At 44.2% G+C, this 20,430-nt stretch overlaps 1 protein-coding gene across 2 annotated transcripts in view; it reads left to right on the top strand.

The window, feature by feature from the left end:
* Nucleotides 1–20,430, top strand: part of NDUFA10 (NADH:ubiquinone oxidoreductase subunit A10) — a 63,097-nt gene that overhangs the window by 32,138 nt on the left and 10,529 nt on the right. The window contains exons 9-10 of one of the 2 annotated variants that reach the window (XM_030804053.1): nt 3,209–3,317; nt 9,662–9,766. In XM_030804053.1, the coding sequence (XP_030659913.1) occupies nt 3,209–3,317; nt 9,662–9,766 (214 nt within the window). The remainder of the gene's footprint in view (nt 1–3,208; nt 3,318–9,661; nt 9,767–20,430) is intronic. The other variant, XM_003278880.3, reaches the window with a different exon arrangement.

Genomic DNA, 20,430 nt, shown 5'->3' with positions numbered 1-20,430 from the left:
TTCCCTTAACTCTTGTAGGCTGTTACTTACATGAATGTATATGGTATCCCTGTTTGTTAGTATTAGCTACTGCTGGGCATCATATGACATCTAACAAACTTACCGAGACAAGGGATTGTGTCTGACTTGACCTCCCTATGGTAACAGTGTCGTTTTCTAAACACAGTGTGAAATGTGTGTTGATTCGATTCTGCACCGTTCGTGTAGTTATTTAGTTATGTGCTTATCAGAGCATAGAGAAGGATCCTGTAGTTCCCCCATAGTGTATCAATTATAGCATTCAGTTGTTTTAATCTAGTTCACTATGAATGGTTTTGTTCTTTTTTCTCCTGATATTTTGTCTTTCTTCCTCCCCAAAGATGTTCGTAAGTTTACAATATCAATTGTGTTTATTTTCATTTGAGTACCATTTCTCAATTGAGGGACTCAAGTGATAATTATGACCAATTTTCTAACATAATTATTGTAAACATGCTGTTTACCAGTGACATTCATTTTATCCAGAACCTGACCAAATTATTGGTTTAGAACATTTCTGCACCATCTCAGTTACATGTTGCCAGTGTCTAATTATGTGTATGTGTATAGAGCTATGCTTGTGCTGAGAGGCAGTAATTGTATTTTTCAGTCTTGTTCGTATCCACATCCCTAACTGACTGGCGCCTGCTTGGGCTGGTTTCAGTCCAGTCGGGACCTCCGAGGACACGTCATGCCTCCAGCTGTGCAAGCTCCTCTCAGACCATCCCTGCTTCTCCAGAGCCCAGACCTTCACACCCACCCTCTTTTGCTTAATTGCTAAGATTTTTACATGACTCCTGGAGCACGTCTTTTTAACATGAAATTTCAGTGCTTACAGAAACTGTAGCATGTGAGTTTGGTATCAGAAGTACAGTGTTTCAGATAGAACTTTGCAATTCAGGAGAAACTGAAAAATAGGGTTTGGAAATGTTATAGGACAAAGTGTTGACATTCTTTTAATTGGGAAACAGCTTGAGTCATAAAACACAATTTACAATTTTATTCTTTTTTCTGTCTTCCTGCCTTACTCTTTTGTTTTAAAATATGTGGCCCATCACCTCATATCGTAACCAAGCTCTAGTATATTTTATCTTCTTCTTTAGACAGTGACTTATGATATTAAAAGGATATATTATCCTCAATCAGTTTTAAATTCTTCTTAATGAAACTAAGTGCTTTGTGAAGAGAATATTTTCTTTCACTGCCTTTTGCTTCCTGACTCATCAAACGATTCCTTGTATCTTTATTTCTTACTTAAATCTAGTTCACTGGAGATATACCATGGACTCTTCCTAGTAGTCATCATTAAGCTCATAGTAATAAATTGAAAGGGTAGTTTGGTTAGGTATAAATAAATTATAGAATCATTGCAACAGATTCTTTTTTTAATCTTCAGAAATAGTTTGAAGCGTACTTGTTAAAAGATTTTCCCGGACTACATGTAATGTTGCCAAGTTAAGCATAGATGGCGCTGTTGCTCTCTATACTACACATGGTCCAGGCCACTGAGTGCTTTCACGTTTTCTAGCATTTTCTTAGGTTTTTCAAACTGTAAAGAGAACCATGTCACCTCCCTACATTGATATTTATTAACATTTAAAATATGAACTTCATTTTTAGTTGGAATTTCTTATTGTGAGATCACTTCAAAAATTATCCTTATATTTGTGTTAACAGTAAGAAGATACAGACTTGTAGATTATTGACACATGCATGGAAGTGTTTAGATAGAATGCATAAGGAAAGCCAGCAGCAGTTTCCTCTGGAGAGGGAAATTGTAGTGTTATAATTAAAGCAGTCTTACCAAAGACAACAGCTTTATGCCCTTCACAAACTTTCTGTTTTGCTTGCTTGAGTTTTTAAAAAATACTTGAATATCTTTTGGCAAGTAAAACCAACTTAATAGTAAAACTAAGAAAACGGTCTTATCTGTAAGTATGTACATTACAGCCATTTGCCTACCCATGTGGAAACGCACATAAATACACTTAGGAAAGCAAATGATCATTGTTATCCTGGCAGCAGTTTCTTGGAGGGGCGTTTGCATTATTGGATCACTAACTGTGTATGAGCGACGCGGTTTCTACTAGGGTGCTCCTGACGCTATACCTACTGTCCACTCATCTTCAGCTTGCCGCAGGTTCGCAGCTCTGTGGCTGTCTGTGGAAGTATGATTCATGGATCCCGTGAGCCTTGGGTTCTGGTCAAGTTGTTCTGTTTGTGGGAGAGCCTACCTGGGTACCGTGGGGAACAGGCCTTGGGTTTGCTTAGTGGGCCTGGACTGTCTCACAAAGTCTGGCTGAGAGCCAGATACACTCACATAATTTCCATTTGAGCCATTACAAATGAGAAACGTCTCCTGCTTTTATAACTCAGTAATGGGAATGTGACGGTTGAAAATAATTATTTTCTTTGTTTTGAGCCCTTAAGAAAAGAGACTTTAATTTTTTTTTCCCCAAAAGCTCAAAAAATGCTTTTTAAAAATCTTTAAGTATAGTGGTTATATTCAGACTATATTTAATTTAAAATAAGCAAATTGTAACAAAGTATAAATATTTTAACATTCAGCAAAATGGAATGATAAAGCTAAGAGACTATCCTATGATTTGTATGTTTATTGGTGCCAAGAAAAGTGGAGAATTAGACCTTTTACAAGCCGTGGTACGACAGACCATCCTATGTCGGCCTCAGCATACAGAACAGAGCAGTAAGACACTGGCTGCAACCCCAGAGGGACTGAAGCTACTCACCGTTCCTGCCCCAAGATCCACTCATCTGGAAAATTGTTAATGGGGGCATGCTTTGTGTGGAGCACTGTCGTATAACCGTTTGCTTTTAGCTTTTCATTCCTGCTATTCCTGTGTTTAGAGCACACTTTATCTCCTTTTTCTGTCTCCAAAACAGCATCCATTCCCAGAAGGTCATCATTTGTAGGTACTGAGGCTTTTAAAAGATGCTACCTCAGGTTCTGAGAGTAATATTAAAAAGCAGCTCCAGATCTACCAGCTCCAGATCGACCAGTGGTCTTTGGGAGGAAGGCTTTGCTTCTGGGATGACTGCTTGGCAACGAGTAGTATTTATTGGAATATATAGATTTTTTAATATGGATGTTTAAAAAAAATCAGACAAACTTCTTTTATTGTATTTATTTTGATAGTTTGGTGTGATCCACATGTGTCTTATTTTTTAGGGTTCAGGATAAGTTTGAGGTGCTGAATTACACAAGCGTTCCTATCTTTCTCCCGGAAATCACCATTGGAGCTTATCAGACTGACCGTGTCTTACGTCAATTCAGAGAGGTAAGACTGTGGAAATGGAGAAAGCTGGCCGGCGGATGAGTCTGCAGCACCTGGGGACAATGCAGTCACTTCTCCATAAAGGGATTTTTGTTGTTGCTGTGTTTTGTTTGTTTTAGTGAAGGAGCCTCTTTTTCATTGAAATAATTCTCCCTTTTCCCCGTATTTCTGTGTGGAAAGCTGATGAAGTCCTCAGATGACACCCCCAGAGCAGAGATGTTCTTCTGGAAGGTTCTTCATCAGGCATATTATCTTGATAGGAGAACACTCTGTTCATCAGCTGTTATGTCAGTTTCTTTACTGTCAAATGTTACTTCTGGTATTGTCTTACTCTTTGTCTGTAAATAACGAGGGTTCCATTTCTGCAGAAGGCCCTTAGGCCATATGGGAGGCACAGGGAGGGCAGGCAGAGCTCGGGACAGACAGCGAGGGTGGAAGTTCGTAGGGGCAACTGTGTCATTGATCTTCTTATCCAATTGTCATACCTTCTTAGTGAGTTATTTGTTCTGGCAAGATTCCATTAGGTTCGAGGCGTGTGTAAGTTCTGCTGGGAACCAGCGGGTGAGTTGCAGCCTGCACTGCAAATCCCATTGTCAGTGGACTGGGAAGAGCACAATCCATATCCATGGCAGTGGCGGCTGTGGTTTGTTATGGGTAAAAGTGAAATAGTTGTATTAAATCAGAACTCCAAGCTATGCCTTCAACATGTAGATGAGTTGAAATCTAAATCTTTTTGCATTACTGTAATTGTCTGAGTTGATACAAGCAAATTGCCTGAAGCACCCACTGAAAGTCCTTGAGTAGATCCCCTTGCTTTCCTTCTTGAGGTACTTGGCATTTTCTTTTAAGTAAATTTTTTGGATTGTCTTGGAAGTGGTTTTATTCAGTGTGAGGATTTGGGGAAAACACATAAAACCATAAAGATATCTCTCAGAGGCACCTGCGGTTAATAATCTGTGCACACCTCCTTCTGTCCTTGTATACATGTGTGAGCGCATGTGCTGTTTCTCCCTTTCTGTCCTTGTACACGTGTGTGAGCGCGTGTGCTGTTTCTCCCTTTCTGTCCTTGTACACGTGTGTGAGTGCATGTGCTGTTTCTCCCTCTTTGAGTGGGGCTCTGCAGATTTGCTGCTTCCCTGCATCATCGCTGTAGCTGGTGCCTTGCTTGCTGCTCTTGTGTAGGCCAGAAAACCCACACTTGGTGTTGGTTCCCTGTCTCTGCTTTTGTGCGTGGCCAGGTCCTGTTGAGTCTGTTTCACAAGTGGCTTCGCTTCTTCCTGTTGACATCCAGGCTGCCATCATTCCCACCTGAGCTCCTTCGGCGGCTTCCTCTCTGATCTCCTTGGGTTTAGTCTCTGCCCTCAGTCCTTCTCCAGTAAGGCAGAAGCAGCCACGATCTCAGTGCAGAACCCACGATCTCAGTCCTGTGCCTGAAGTCCTTCCTTTCCTGTGGGAGGTGTGTTAAAGTCTGCCACTCTTTGTAGATTTGTGCCTCCTTTCCGTTTTGTCAGATTTTGTTTCATTCATGTTTTAGGGCTGTATTATTAGATGCATACAAATTTAGAATTGCATTGTTAGTAGAGTCACCCTTTTCATTATGATACTTTCCTCTTTACCTTTAGTGGTGGTTCTTACTGTAAAGTTTATTCAACATTTATGTAGCATCTGAAACTTTCTTTTGGTTAGTATATGCATGATGTAACTTTTTCTGTGTCTTTTTTTTTTTTTTTTTGGAGGAGTCCTCTGTGATTTCAACCTTCTCTGTGGTTCCTTTCTGTTCCGATAGTGGATACCGCCCCCTTGTAATTTGCAGTTATTTTTTAAATTTTTTTATTAGTCTGAAGTATTTGGAATATTTAATTCTGTTCTATGTTCATATGTCTTTATTGCATTTTTTTTTTTATTAGTCTGAATATTTGGAATATTTATCTGTTCACATTCAATGCAATTACTGATATATTTGTAAATAGCTTATCTTACTGTTTTATATTTTTTCTACCTGTTCTATGTATTTTTTCTTCTTTGATTAAGTTTTTTTCTTTATTCCATTTACCCCCACTTATTTCCCTACTAGTTATCATTCTTTTAATAGCTTTTTGTTACTAACCTGATAATTAAAATATTTATCTTTGGTTTAATGATATTGAAGATCAATCAGCTTTCCAGTTCCAGAGCAGAGTTACCCACTCTCGTGTTTTGCATGATCTCGGTCATCTTAGTTCTCCATACATGTTAGCCCCACAGGCATCCGCGACTGTTCAGAGCTGCTCTGCCTGTGCATTCGCCCCACGGCTGCCCACCCCTTCCCTGGGCGCTGCGCCTGCATGTAGCATCCTTGGCCTTCTGCCTGAAGAATTTTTTTGCTAATAGTAAATTCTCACATTTATTTTTTAAAATGGTCTTTATTTGATCATCATTTTTACCTATTTTTTTTTTTTTTTTTTTAGTTTGGAACATTCCAAACTAAATAACTTTTCCTGAACCATTTAAGGTAAATTATTAACATGATGCTCTGTTATCTTCAAACTCTTGAATGTGACGGTTCGCAGAGTGTGGTCTCGGTGTCAGGATCATTTGAGCTGCTGTTGGGAATGCAAGTTCTCAGGCTTCAGTCCAGGATTAGTCTCACAGGGGATGGGGCCCAGACATGCGTTTGAGTGAGTCCTCCTGTCGATGCACAGCGCCCAGTTTGAGAATCGTGGCTTGAATGTGTAATTCTCACAAACAGGGGTGTTCTCCACAATCCCAGGACAGCTGTCAGAGTCAGGAAATGAGCATCACGTGTTACTGCTGTCCAATCCACAGGCCCTCTTCATGAGCAGTCATTTATCTTAGCCATGTTCTTCTGAGCAAGAATAGCCAATCCAGGGTGATGGCATGCATTGAATTGTTTCCTCTGCTACGTCTCTGTGAATCTGGATCAGTTCCTCAGGCTTTTCTTGGCATTCAAGACCTTGACATTTTTGAAGACTACAGAACAGTTACCTTGCTGAATATCCCTCAATTTGATTTTGAGGGATATTTGACATATGGTTCCCATTTGTCCCATCGCTGCTTTTGTTACCTTTATTACTTGTTAAGGTGGTGTCTTCACTATAAAGTTATCTTTTACTCTTAATATTTAGTCAGTATTTTGAGGGGGAGTACTTTGAGAATATGTAAATGTCCTCTTCCTCATCAAACTTTCACTCAGTACTTATAGCATCCATTGATTTTCTTGGCTAAATTATTACTACGACGATTGCTAAATTATAATTTTCTGTTTCTATCGTTCTTTCTATATGACCAGGTAGTGTCCTACTAGAAGCAAGTAGTTTCCTTTCTCCGCATTTATTTATTAATTGATTTCCATGTATCACTATGGACTTCCAGATTCCTGTTTATTCAGATACATCTGTACTTGTTTCTGTGTTTCTCTCTATTTGTTGAAAACTGTGAATACACACCAGTGTCTCCAGTTCCAGTGCAACACAACAAGGTTCATTTTGGTGCTCTCCTGGTCCATATCCTTCTCAGATAATGAGAAACCCAGCCCCTGTGATCTAAGTGTATTTACCTGCCGGAATCCCACAGGGCGTAACTAGTCTCCTGTCTCTGCTACCATGGCGTCCCTAATCCCTGCCACCCAGGCGGGTGCAGGCATTCTTCAGTCCTGCAGAACAGCTTTCCATTTGGACTTGAAGGAAGGAAGGCTGTCTTCATTCCTGCAGGTTGTTCATTGGGTATTGAGTTTTAAATTGCCAATATTTTCTTTCAGTGCTTTCAAACTTCACTGTTTTATACTTCTGGCTTTTGTGTTTCTAATGATAGTTTCTCTTCGGAAGATATTTCTTATTTCTTTGGCAGGTTTTTTCCCCTTCTTTTTTAAAGAGATTTTTCTGACTTGATTTTATGCATTTATACTATCTGGGGGTGTGTGTTGTGTAAGTAGGTGTGCATGTGCATCTGTACTCACTTGGCCTGAGGTTCATAACCCTCTTTGAGCCTTTGGCTGGTGTTCGTTTTCTGTGTCACTTTTTTTTTTTTTTTTTTTTTTGAGACAGAATCTCACTCTGTCACCCAGGCTGGAGTGCAGTGGCGCAATCTCAGCTCATTGCAACCTCTGCCTCCCAGGTTATCAAGTGATTCTGCTGCTTCAGCCTCCCGAGTAGTTGGGACTACAGGCATGTGCCACCATGCCCAGCTAATTTTTTGTATTTTTAGTAGAGACGAGTTTTCACCATGTTGGCCAGGCTAGTCTCAAACTCCTGATCTCAGGTGATCCGCCTGCCTCAGCCTCCCAAAGTGTGTCTGTATCGCTCCTGCCGCATTTTCTGTCTGCCTTGGCCTCCCACAGTGTGTCTGTATTACTCTTGCCGTATTTTCTCTCTGCACTCTTTCTGGTTCCAGTTGTTCATATGTTGGACCTTTTCACCAGGCACCATGTTCTTCATGTGTCTGTTCCTTTCTGTATTTCTTGTCTTCTTTTTTTTTTTCCAGCTGATTTTTGTATTTTTAGTAGAGATGGGGTTGCACCATCATGGCCAGGCTAGTCTCAAACTCCTGACCTCAAGTGATCTGTCCACCTCGGCCTCCCAAAATGCTGGGATTACAGGCATGAGCCACCACATTCGGCCCTTATTGTTAACTAAAGCCCACACTTTGAATTATTCAGATTACCTTAGTTTTTCCCTAATGTTCTTTTTCTGTTCCAGTACCCTGTTTAGAATATCACATGACATTGGGTCCTCATGTCTCCTTAGGTACCTCTTGGTTGTAACATTTTCTCAGACTTTGTTTTTAATAAGGAGTGCTAGTGAGGTATTTTGTAGACTCTCCCTCAATTGAGGGTTGCCCAGTGTTTCTCTAGCGATTAGATTGGGCCGTGTGTTTTGGGGAGGAATCCACAGAGGTGAAGCATCAGGGGCACTTGCTGTCAGTGCGACCTGGCACCGTGGCCCTGACCGTGGGCTCCTGGCTGAGGTCGTGCTTGCTGGGTCTCCACTGGAAGCTGCTCTTTCTCTTTCCAGAAAGCCCCATGCACACCACAGCCTTTATGTTCCTCTGTTGAGTGAGAATTGTCTGATTGTTTAGAGGATTTTGTTTAAGGAAATTCAGTTGCTTGATATTAAAAAATGATCAGTTGAAATTAAATAGTAATAATAATGACCATTTCTATAAATTCATAGAATTCCTTTTGTCCATCAGAGACATCAACAGCAGTTCTCATTGCATTTCCTTCTGGAAACAGCATTGTGGGGATACCTGGAGGTGAATGAACAAAGCCCCTCTGGGTTTCATGTGCAGCTGTTTCAGATCTGGGAAGGTTTGTGGCTTCCCACAAAAGGCTGTCTGCACGGGTTGCAGAGCTGCTTTCTAGATTGGCTTCTGTGGGCACTGGGGAAAGCTCCCTTCTCTCCGGTAGTTCCCTACCTCCTGAGCCTGTGCTCAGGGGGCCCCTCAGGGAGCTTCATTCTGACCTGAGTGACTTCGGTAGAGCCCTTAGCAGACAAGGAGGCGAATACCGAAATGTCTTATGTGAAGTCTTCTGTAACTGTGTCTCCTTGCACACACCCCTGAGAGAGTGCAGGCCTTCCCCAGGAGCAGGAGGAGATGGAGGGTTTTTATTTCTAACAAAAGGCCCCACCCTAGCGAGGGCAGCTTCCTTTTATCTGGCCACTCGACAGACAGCTTGTGCCAGCAGCAATTTCCGTCAAATGCTGAGGGGAAAAAGCAACTGTTGCTCTAAAAACACATTAAAAATCAAACCCTAACTATAAAACCCATTTTCTCCAACTCTTTTCCTTCTTTTGGAAACACATACTAATGGTGTAATAGGAAGGCAAATGTTCATGAAAATGTAGTTTCTCTTGAATCCTTTGTGTTTCAGGTTGCCTTCATCTTATTCCTGTCTAGTTCAGCTGGAGACAACAGGCATAGCTAGAAACATGGAAACTGTATAGGAAGAGAGGGCCTGGAGACGGGAATGTGTGCAGATGGAGGTGTGTCTGATCTCATCAGAACAGACGGAGAACATGCCAGAGCCCAAGGAGCCATCAGTCTCTGTCACCTCAACTTGCAGAGGCCACCAGGCAAAGACAGTTGAAGTTGTTTTTAGTTGGGTCACAGTTAGAGGTTCTGAGGTTTGGCAAGAATTATTGTGATGTTTGAATTGCTAACAAAATTAAATGCTGTTTTCTATAATTGCATGTTAGAAGAAACAGTAAATACAATCAAGACAAGAATGAAGCTTTTTAGAAAAGAGTTCAGGTTTTGCTTTATGAAAATTGCAAAAGACAAGTAACTAAAGTAAAGTAAAGTCAGCCTTTGTCAGAGGCGAGGTGAACGGAATTGTCTCATCCTTGCAGCTGGGGATCCCCTACCCGCAGCAGGCTGCGCAGAGTGAAAGAAAGGGTCCTGAAGTGCTTCTCACTGGTCTTTGGAGGTGGGAAGACCTTCTCATCCGTCTTCAGGTACACGTGTCAGGTCACTGGTTTGCTGCAGGGGAGCAAACAGCATTTGAGGACATTCCACAGAACCTGTGAATATTAGAGCAGAAGGTATTTGGTGGCCAGTTATTTCCTGGAGCAAGTGAAGGCCGTGGATGCCTTTTCATGGCAGTGGTTCTTAGAAGCCCGTTACCCTGCTAGGCAATTTCTCACTTTCTGGGAGACTTTTTTTTTTTAATGTTGAAAATATGGGTTTTAGCCAAATTCTGCCACCACCATGAGAATTTCTATAATCCCAATTAATGTTATAAAAATAATAAAATTACTAAAACTATGCCTTATAATTTCATGAGAAACTTAAAATATACTTGCACTGTGCTTCTATAAATAGGTGGTCTGTGTCTTGTAACACACCTAGGACGTTGCATGCGTATTTTATGATGGGTATTGTCCTTGTTGATACTTGGAGGTTAGGAGTTATTAGGTAGCACTTCTGATTCTTGGAAAAGGAGTAATGCTTTGACCTTTATTCTTTAGATTAAGGATTATAGTCTTCGTTTTTCTTCCAGGATTTTCCTGATTTTTCTGACCTTAGTGTTTTTGCAGTTTTGCAAGATGGGTCTAGATTTGAATTTTTCTTTATGCCAGTGCTATTTGCATCTTGTTGGTAGGATCTTATTCCTTGTTGGTAATTCCTTCATTGCTTCTCTTTCTGTAGACATTTTAAACCTAGTTACTGTCTGCTCTGTCTCTGGAGTGCTGCTCTGGACGCTGTCTGATCTTGTTCATTGTTTCTTCTTCTTCTCACCTGTGGTGGCTTCTTTTCTTCACTGTGTTGGAGACTTTGGGTACTGAGCTTCTGCCCTGTGGGGCTCCCTCCAGGGGCATTTGGTGAGAGTGGGTCCCTCCTGAGTCAGGTTGCCGGATGAAGTACAGGATGCCAAGGTAAGCTTGAACTGACAGCAGCTAGTATTTTAGTGTAAGTATGTCCCAAGGTTTTGAACCGGGTATCCTATATGAGTTCCCAGTCCTGGCAGCCCTACTCCTGAAAGGACCCTTTGCTGCTGCCAGGCCTCAGATTCCTGAGGAGCAGGGAGGGATTGATGGCACCTTTGTTGCTTGTGGTATTCCAGGCCCTGGAGGTCATGTGAATTTCAACCCTCGAACCTGTGTGGAGAGAAGCTCTGGTGACGAATTCCCAGTGGAGAGTGGTTTCACCACTGGGTGCCAGCTGGGGTCTCCTTGCTGGCAGGAGGCCTTCTCCCCGCACTGAGGGTGTGGCCCTTCAGGAGTCACCTCACAGGGACACCAGGCCGTGTCTTCTGGCCCTCTGCAGCCTTCTTGGGCGTCCCCAGGGCACTTTGGCTTCAGCTCACCACTCTGGCTTTTCCACTCGCTCTTCGTTCTTAGCCCCTTGTGATTTCTTACGGAGCTCAGCAATCCATGTGGAAGCGCTTCCAGAGGTTTTCATATCAAGAAGTTTTTCTGCATATTAGGGCTGCTGTTTCGCTAGAAATGGCAGGCTCCCATATTTTTCTTTGTAACTGGAAACCCTGTTTTGGTGCTGGTTCTTTCCGTAGCCATTCTGTGGAGGACGTGTCTGAATTAGAAAGTCTACATTTTGTATACTCAATGGGTATTTAGCCAGTGAACAATCCCCCAGAATGCAGAATTGATTAAATCCCCAACCCCAAAGGCACAGAAGGGAAACCTGGCTGATCAAAGAATTCTTGCTTTTAATTTAATCCGGGTTCTATCCCAGAGATAGAGGCAGGCATCTTGGGAGTGCTAAGGTAGTAGGAATGACAGTTTACCCCAATACCTGCTGCCAAGCCTGAGATTTCAGACCTCCTGCCTGACAGTGTCATCCCAGTGTCCTGCCACTTCTGCACTTAGCCCTGATTAGATCTTTATTGTGCCAGGCACTGTTGTAAGTGTTGGGGCCACACCCGACAGTGAAGCCAAGCCCTGCCCTCATGCAGCTCACCTCCTAGTGGGCAGGGAGACAGATGATAGATAGGTAACAGAGTGCCAGGATCTTGGAGAAAGCACAGCCGAGGAGGCTGCTGTATGGAGAGAGGTCTCAGGCGCCTGATGCAGGGGACTCAGGGATGTGGGGGTGTAGGGGAGCAGGTGCCGCAGGGGAGTGAGGGATGTGGGGGTATAGGGGAGCAGGCGCCCCCCGGAAGGCAGGAACAGGTGGACGCGTTCTGGAGCTAGAGAAGAGCCCGTCATGGTGAGGTGTGATGCGGGTGGGGTGAGCTTGAGCAGGGATTGAGCTGAAAAGGCAGCAGGCCAAGGTCAGCCAGGGTCTGCAGCTGCCACGGGGACCTCAGTTCAGCGGTACTCCTGGTGAGGTGGTGGCACTGGTGTGCCAGAGTGGCATCATCTGGGTTTCAGGTTTAAAGGGTTGCTCTGCTTGCCACGTCAAGTATCAACTGTGGGGGCAAAGGCAGAGGGCCAAGGCAGCTAGGGAGGATCCTGGTGGTGTAGGTGAGAGTGCTGGTGCTATGGGCGGGGACCCTGAGCGTAGGCACCGTCTCTTTTCCTGAGAGCCCCCACTTACCAGGGGCATTGTTGCCCTTCCTTGCCTAGCCAAGTTCCTTCTTGCTTTTTAGGTTTTCAAAATTAAGCAGACTATTGCTGAAGGATTCCAGCAGAGGGAGTCAGGGAAGAGGTGCAGGGTGGGGAGCGGGCTGCTGAGGGCCTGATGGTGGTCTTTCCTCACAGGGCGGTGGAGCCCCGGGCCTCTGCTGTGTTGCCTCTCCTGCAGAGTTGTGTGTATGACTGGAGCAAAGGGGTGGAGTGAGTTCAGCCAACACTGGGGTCTTGCTATAAAGCACATTAGAGACAGGTAGTGGCATCCAGGTGGGGTGGGGCTGTGGGGTGGGGTTCTAAGGTAGGCATTTGCCATTTGTAACAAATGAACTTTGGTGTAAAGGCTTTAATTTGGGAATCCCAGGCGTACTTCCTCATGGATCTTTTCCTGACCCTTATGTTTAATTTACTGATGGACAGACGAGCCCAGAAAGGGTTACTCAGGAGAGCACTTCTCAGGGAGTGGTGTGACGCTGGGGAAGCTCGCCCACCCTGTGTCTGAGCAAATTTCTGAACTCCGTTTGGAACTTATACATTGAAACAAAGCCGTTATTCTAACTTTCATATGAAAAGAGTTCCATGTCTTTTAAGATACTTTTTATTAGAGTTCAAGTTCTTTTATAAGCAGAAACTCCCTTTTTAGGTTTCTAAAAAGCATACAAACAGTGGGAAGATAGAATTCTTCCCCAAATCACCTACAGGTGGTTCGCCCACACCTATTTCAATAGACCTTATTTTAGCGACTCACCTTTATCAAATGGTTCCAAAGTGTTTCAGCCTAGTTTTAACAGAACAGCAGCTCTTCCTTTTCAGACTCATAGTTTTCATAACATTTAATTAAATTTTGCAATTGCAATGACAAGTACAACTGGCGTCACTGCTGGGAAACAGACCACTGACTCATACCGCTTGGTGGGAGGGACAGAAGTGCCTGCGGGCCAGTGGGAGCAGGTCCTGCCACTTGGTGTCCTGTGTAGGCTGGCCTGTGAGTGGTCCAGTCGGGGTTGGTCAGAGGAGCTTTCTGCTGAAAGGAAGAGGAGCTGGTGAAGAGGACCAAGTTCACCAGAGTATTAGGCAGGCCAGACCGCATGGGCCCTGGGCGCCAGCAGAGGAGCCTGTAGAGGGGCGTCAGTGTCTGTCAGAGGCCGCAGGAAGGTGAGGGGTGGTGAAGCTGACCATGCCCAGGATACTGCGCTGATGACCAGGTCATAGGTGAACCTTGAGAGAAGTGTTAGGAGACTGGTGGGAATTAGAGATTCCATCTTCTATAGCTTGTTATTTTGTCTTGTTTTTAAGGGCTAAGGCATTCTCAGTGTGTTTATAGGCAAAAGGGTAAGTGCTTGTGGAAAGAGAGAAAAGATGCAAGAGAGGAATGGGACCGTTGATGGAGCAGGGATCCCAGAGGCAGGGAGGCCTCTCGGCTCATCAGAGATCCCAGTTCACCAAGCAGGCGTGGCCAGGCCGGATCGCTGCTTGTTTCATAGGACCCCAACCTAGTCTGCTGAGGGGAGGCTGGAGGGATGGGTGAGGGCTCTTTCCTCCCACGGGGAGACACTCTCTGTTGGATTGGCCATGTGTGGAGTGGAGGCACAGAACCTACATCCAGGGTGCTGCGAGGATAGGTGAGAAAGCCAACTGACCCATGCTGGGTGGTTGACCAGGCCCAGTGACCACGTTGGCCATTGTCATTGAAGCATCTCATTCCTTGATTAAAATGCACTGGTGCTCTTCACATCACATGGCCAGTTCCAGACAGTAGATTACAGCCATTTGATGTGTCACATTTACGTTCTCCTAGCGTGAAAGCAGCAGTTTGTGTGCTTAACATTATAAATATGCATGGTTGAACATCCTGGATGTGATGGCTGATGAGTCTCTCTGGAACAGATTGATCTTGGAGATGTCTTGACTGGCCTTTAAGGGGCACAGTCGTCCAGCTGTGGAGCACTCGTTGAGTCAGATCTCCACACAGTGGTTCTTGTCCCTGTGAATCCTCTCACCTGCGTGAAGGGCCTGGCTGCTTTTCTAGGTGTCTGGGAAGCCTGCTCTTTCCCATCAACTCATCAACTGCATCCTTGAATGGGGACTCCAGAAACAGGAGCAGCGTCAGGGGCGAGTTAGAGGGCCTAGAATGCTACACTCAGGGACAGTGGCGGGATGCTGGCAGGAGCAGTGGCAGCTCATGGGGCTCTGGATCCCAGGTTCCTGTGCTCGCCCACCTGCACCTGCCAATGGATAGGTGACTTTGAACTACGTGAGAAGATAGCAGTTGGGGTCCAGTGGCCTTCGTTACTGTTAGGAAGAAGCTCCAGCTATCCATTCTAGACTTCCTGTCTCTCTCGTCTGTCTTTCCTTATCCCTGAACCTGGCTTCCAGTCTGAGTTTAGGGAGATCTGCTCAAGGGGGAAGGTTTCCCAGCTCTTCCTGTGACTGGATGGAGTCAAAGGCACCCAGACCTGAGTCTAGGAGGGGTCTAGCCAACTCGTTTTTCTTCTTGGGGTTCTGTAATTATTGCTTTACTTGCCCTTGTGTAATTGTAAGAGGTGCACAGCTGCTGTTTGGGATGCAGTTGTCTAAATCAGTGGTGCCCCAGAAGTTGCCAGTGTTCTAGAAGCTGCTCTTACTGAGAGAATCATGTGTTTTTACTGGAACTCCTTCCTAGGGCCACTCTGAGCTCTCACAGCCTCTGCCGCAGCTCGTAGTTTCTGGCTCCGCGTGGTGGAGTCGCCTCGCCTTCCGCCACGGCTCCTGTTTGGCACTCTGCAGTGCACTCAAGGCCGTTCAGCCTGTCGGCGGGAGCTCCACCTTCCCTGTGCATTCCTCTGGCCCCCGTTTCACCACACTCAGTGCCAGACACTGCACCAGGGCTGGAGACACAACCCAGTTTCCACACCCTGGAGACTCGGTGGAGACACGTGTGCAGAGGATGCGATGGAATCCCAGAGGCTGTGGGGACCCGTGAGAGGGTAGGGATGTGCAGTAGGCTGCTGTGTCTGGGGTCTCAAGACGCGCACCTCACAGGATGGGTATGAGTTTGCCAAGTAGAGTAAAAGAGTCTTCGGGGGCAGATGAGGGAGAAGGAGGATGGCTGTGAAGGCCGGAGGCTGCAGGGCATGGCTGGCAAGGGCCATGATGTGAAGGGAAAGGAGATAGTGACCCTGGGGTGAGCATGATGTGAAGGGAAAGGAGACAGAGCAGGTGGGGAGGGTGACGAGTGGGGCGAGATTGCACAGGGTCTCGGGGTGGACTGTGGAGCTTACTTTTCATCCTAAGCCATGTGGGGGTTACAGCAGGCATGAGATTAACCCGAGGAGTTCAAATATAACAGAATCAGAGAGCATTGCACATTGTTATATAACCAAGTCTTGAATTGCAGTGTAAAGAACTTCTTATCAGCATTGATGGGATAATTAAGAAAGGTTGTCAGAGATGTTGCAATTTGAACCAGAATTTAAGATTCATAGAGACTGAGGATTTATGGGCTTTATTTAGAGTAACTTCTTGACTATTAGAAACCCTATCAGATAAATTTTGAAACAGAGACCCAGAGCTGAAGGTAAGACTCCTAAATGGATGATGTGGGATGAAGGTTAAGATGACATTTTCCTGGCTGGTGCCGTGGCTTTGGTTGGGAACAGCGAGAGATACAGAACCGACGAGCTGGGATCCGGGAGGGTGGTTGGCGACAGGAAGGAAGTGTGGACACTTGATCCAGGAGGCACTTAGTATTAATCTGGCAGCCATGGTCTGCGAGGTGGGGAGAGGCTGGTGGAAGGAAGGATTATGGGCTGGGGGCTGGAGTGTCATGGGCTGAATAGGACCTGACAGGAAGGGGAAAGAGCAGAGAGACGGAGGCTAAAGAGGGCACCACTTCTGCTGCTGATCACAGTGGTAACAATACCAGGTCACCCTGAGCACCTTCTGTGTGCTGGGCACCATGCTGTTGCCACAAGAAGGCACTATTATTCTGATTCCCATTTGCAAATGAGCAGTTGGACACAGTGGCTTTCCGAGGTCCTGTAGCTTCTGGGAGGGCAGGACTCACATTTGGGCAAGTATGGCCGGGCGGCTGTGCTGCTTCCCATTTCCCTGCCTCTTGCAGGGACCCTGGGGTAAGCACCATGCACAGACTAAGGCGTGGGGGTTGTATTAGGCTGTTATCGCATTGCTGTAAATAAATATCTGAGACTGGATAATTTATTTAAAAGGGTTTTGTTGGCTCACAGTTCTGCAGGCTGTACAGGAAGCATAGCAACTTCTGCTTCTGGGGAGGCCTCAGGAAATTTACAATCATGGCAGACGGTAAAGGGGAAGCAGGTACATTCTAACATGGCAGGAGCAAGAGAATGGGGCAGCAGAGTGTCACATATTTTTAAATGACAGATCTTCGGTGGCAGAGTGTCACATAATTTTAAATGACCAGATCTTCGGTGGCGGAGTGTCACATAATTTTAAATGACCAGATCTTCGGTGGTGGAGTGTCACATAATTTTAAATGACCAGATCTTCGGTGGCGGAGTGTCACATAATTTTAAATGACCAGATCTTTGGTGGCAGAGTGTCACATAATTTTAAATGACCAGATCTTCAGTGGTGGAGTATCACATAATTTTAAATGACCAGATCTTCAGTGGTGGAGTGTCACATAATTTTAAATGACCAGATCTTCAGTGGCGGAGTGTCACGTATTTTTAATTGACCAGATCTTTGGTGGTGGAGTGTCACATATTTTTAAATGACCAAGTCTTGTGTGAACTCAGAGTAAGAGCTCACTTATCACCAAGGAGATGGCCCAAGCCATTCATGAGGGATCCGCCCCCATGATCCAAACACTTCCCACCAGGCCCCACCTCTGGCACTGGGAGTTACATCTCAGCATGAGATTTTAAGGGGACATCCAAACTCTCATTTGATGAACATGCTGGTGACACGAGTACACAGACTAGTAAAGAAAGACCTTTTCACAATAGAGTGGATCTTAGATTTTCATATGAATAGAAGGGTTTATGATTTTTGGTTTTGTTGATCCTGTGACCTTGGAGTTTTTGACCAATCCTGTCACTTGTCTGGCTAGTGTCCTGATGGCTCTCAGGGACCTGTCCACACTCTAGGCGACACCCAGCGCTAGGGCACTGATGCCTCAGGAATCCAAGTTTTCATCTAAAACAGCGTTTTCATTGGGTGCAGTGGCTCACGCCTGTAATCCCAGCACTTTGGGAGTCTGAGGTGGGCGGATGACTTGAGGTCAGGAGTTGCAGATCAGCCTGGCCAACATGGAGAAACCCTGTCTCTACCTAAAAAACACAAGAATTAGCCAGGTGTGGTGGCGAGCGCCTGTAATCCCACCTAGTCGGGAGGCTGAGGCATGAGAATCGCTTGAACCCGGGAGGCGGGGGTTGCAGTGGGCCAGAATTACCACTGCATTCTGGCCTGGGCGACAGAGTGAGACTCCATCTCAAAAAAACTAAAATTAAATAAAAATAAGTAAAGCAGCATTTTCAGAGGGGGATGTGTACCTGGGGTCTGAGCAATATTTATGAACATGTTTTTCATTAGCGACCCTCCTCATTCTGTGCCTGGAATTGACCCTGTGTGAGTTCATGAAAATACTGAATGTGTGCAGGACAGGCTGCTGATTCTTTAAAGTCACGTTTTCAACATTGTATCAGGTCACTTTTTATTTCTGTACAGCTCTTCCTTGGATTAGACAAACTGTGATTTGGTTTCTATTTTACCAATCCAGTCTCTTTTCAATGGAAGGAGGCCAGATGCTGTTAAGATACTGCGCTCCCTCCATGAAGCTGATCGTGTCCAAGATAGTTGCTAGGACAACAGAATCTTCTGTTTTCTCTCCTGCTATTTTTGTTTCTTTTACTATCTCAAGTTGTTTGCATTTTCAGTATCGAGTTCTCCCTTACCATTTTTTAAAATAGAGACGTTTTTAATAACTTTAATATATTAATACTGTATGTTCTTGCCGTTATGAAATTCACCTTACAGAAAGGCACTAGGATCAGTTTACCTAAAGACGCTGGAGATGGAAGGCCAGACGTGATTGCTTTAGATTCCTCATGACATTCACACCTTACTTGGAACCCAGTTTGGTATCTAGTTGTGTTAAAATACAAATTTTCAGTTTATAAGTTACTTAATGGGGTTTGAAAGTAAATGCATAATGCCTTCAGTGTTCTCTCCACTTTGTGCCCTGCCACATGCACTGTGGAAATTAATCATAGAAACTCAGCATTAATCTGTATGCCCCAGTTATTTACATCTCTGTGTGTGGAAAATTATCAGCATGTGTCACTCGAAGAAGATGATTAGCATAAAAGGTGCTGTTTACCAGGTCCATTGGTTTGTATGTGATTGCTGCTGGTGGGCGGCATCTGCCTGTCTACTGATGGGGAGTGATAAGGTAATGTCTAACATGCAATTTGGAAAACCAAGTGCCCTGACTTTACTGTGTGTTACATATAATTGTATTTACTTTAGAATTTTTAGAAAGCATACCATTTTCAGGTTTAAAACAAGTGCTTAGGTTAGGAGCTTTTCTATTATTCACAGCTAATAAGAGTTAAGGAGGATTAAGACATTTGAACTATTGTTAATACTCATTGCAACAAATATGACAGCTAAATAACGATATATTTGTAGGAAGCTATAGTTTTAGGTGTTAAAAAATAGAACACACATTTTCAAAATAAAAATATGGTTTTTGAAAGTTGACTGTTAAAAGATTTTTTGAAAATTGATGCCAATTTTGTTATACTCGATTTGTGTTCTACAGTAATGGAAATTACGGGAAATTGTGTATCAGAGAAGTGTCTTTAATATCTATAATGCTAAAATTAATGAAAAACTCAAAGCAGAATTGATTAGCATTTAAATGTTATAATGGAAAATAGGAGTTGGAAACTGGAATTTCCAAATCACCCCAGAACTGTGCAGTAGTTGGAAGCTCCTTAGTGCATCTAGAGAGAGGGGACCCAGGCATGCCTTGCATAACCCATTTCTTGCCCCAGCGGAGTGAAGCCAACCCAGTAGACAGGCCCTCACTCAATCCTTTTTTTGTTTAATTTATATATTTACAGTAATACAATAAAGGATTTGTTGCTGGAATATACACATTTATTTATAAGTATGTATAATATTTATCAATATATTTACCAATATATATATACATGTACACACACACACACATGTCCTTCATGAAAACTCTTTTAACTGGGAAACTGTGAGCATCCTTGAATGTCCCTGAGGTGACTACGAGGATATAAACATCCCCCAAGGGAAGTGCTTTGAGTTACATATGAAAGGACCTGCAGAAAGATTGGAGTCACCTTTACCCGGGTAGAGTGGATTGTGGACCCTAACCTAACAGACACCCAAGAAACCTCATAGCTGAGGCCTTGATCAACATACCTTTACTATATGCTGATTGACAGACAAATGGAGAGTTGGAGGGAATGAGGGGATTCAGTAAAACCTCATATAAGTAGTGTGTGATTGAGGAAAGAGCTTATTGTGTTATTTTTAAGAGTTAGCACACTGAAAGTTACAATTTAATTCAATGAATATTTACATGCTGTGGTGGGAAAAAGATCCTGGACTTGATCATTAAAAGATTGGGGCTCACTTTCAGCCTGCCACTAGCTAGCCATGTGACCTTGGGCAAGTCAAGTCTCTGAACACCCTGTCTCTTTTAAGATAGAGACTGTGCCTTCCTTTACCTCATGCTATCAGGGTCACAGGAAATAACACTCGTAAAAGCGTTTCTACTTAGAGGCTGCCCTCTAATATCAGTAAGTGTATCAGTGATTGCATTGGACATAACTTTTTGATGAGTACCAAAGGAAAAGTCAAAGGATGAAGGGAGCTCTGAGAAGGAAGGGGCATTATTTCATGGCAGGATTGGAGGAGGCAGAGGTGGCTCAGGACAGCACTTCAAAAAGAGTGAGTGGCATAGGCGTTCAGTAGAGAAAAGCCATGGCCTTGGCCAGGAATAGCAAGTCAGCTGCCGCGCTCAAGGAAGACCTGCTTGGAGACCTTTGTGATGTACCTGGGCGGGGAGATGCTGGTTCAGGAGATTT

Source organism: Nomascus leucogenys, chromosome 22a (genome assembly GCF_006542625.1).
Source record: "Nomascus leucogenys isolate Asia chromosome 22a, Asia_NLE_v1, whole genome shotgun sequence".
NCBI lineage: Eukaryota > Metazoa > Chordata > Mammalia > Primates > Hylobatidae > Nomascus > Nomascus leucogenys.
The sequence above is the reverse complement of the archived record's forward strand: the minus strand, read 5'-3'. Positions and strand labels throughout refer to the sequence as shown.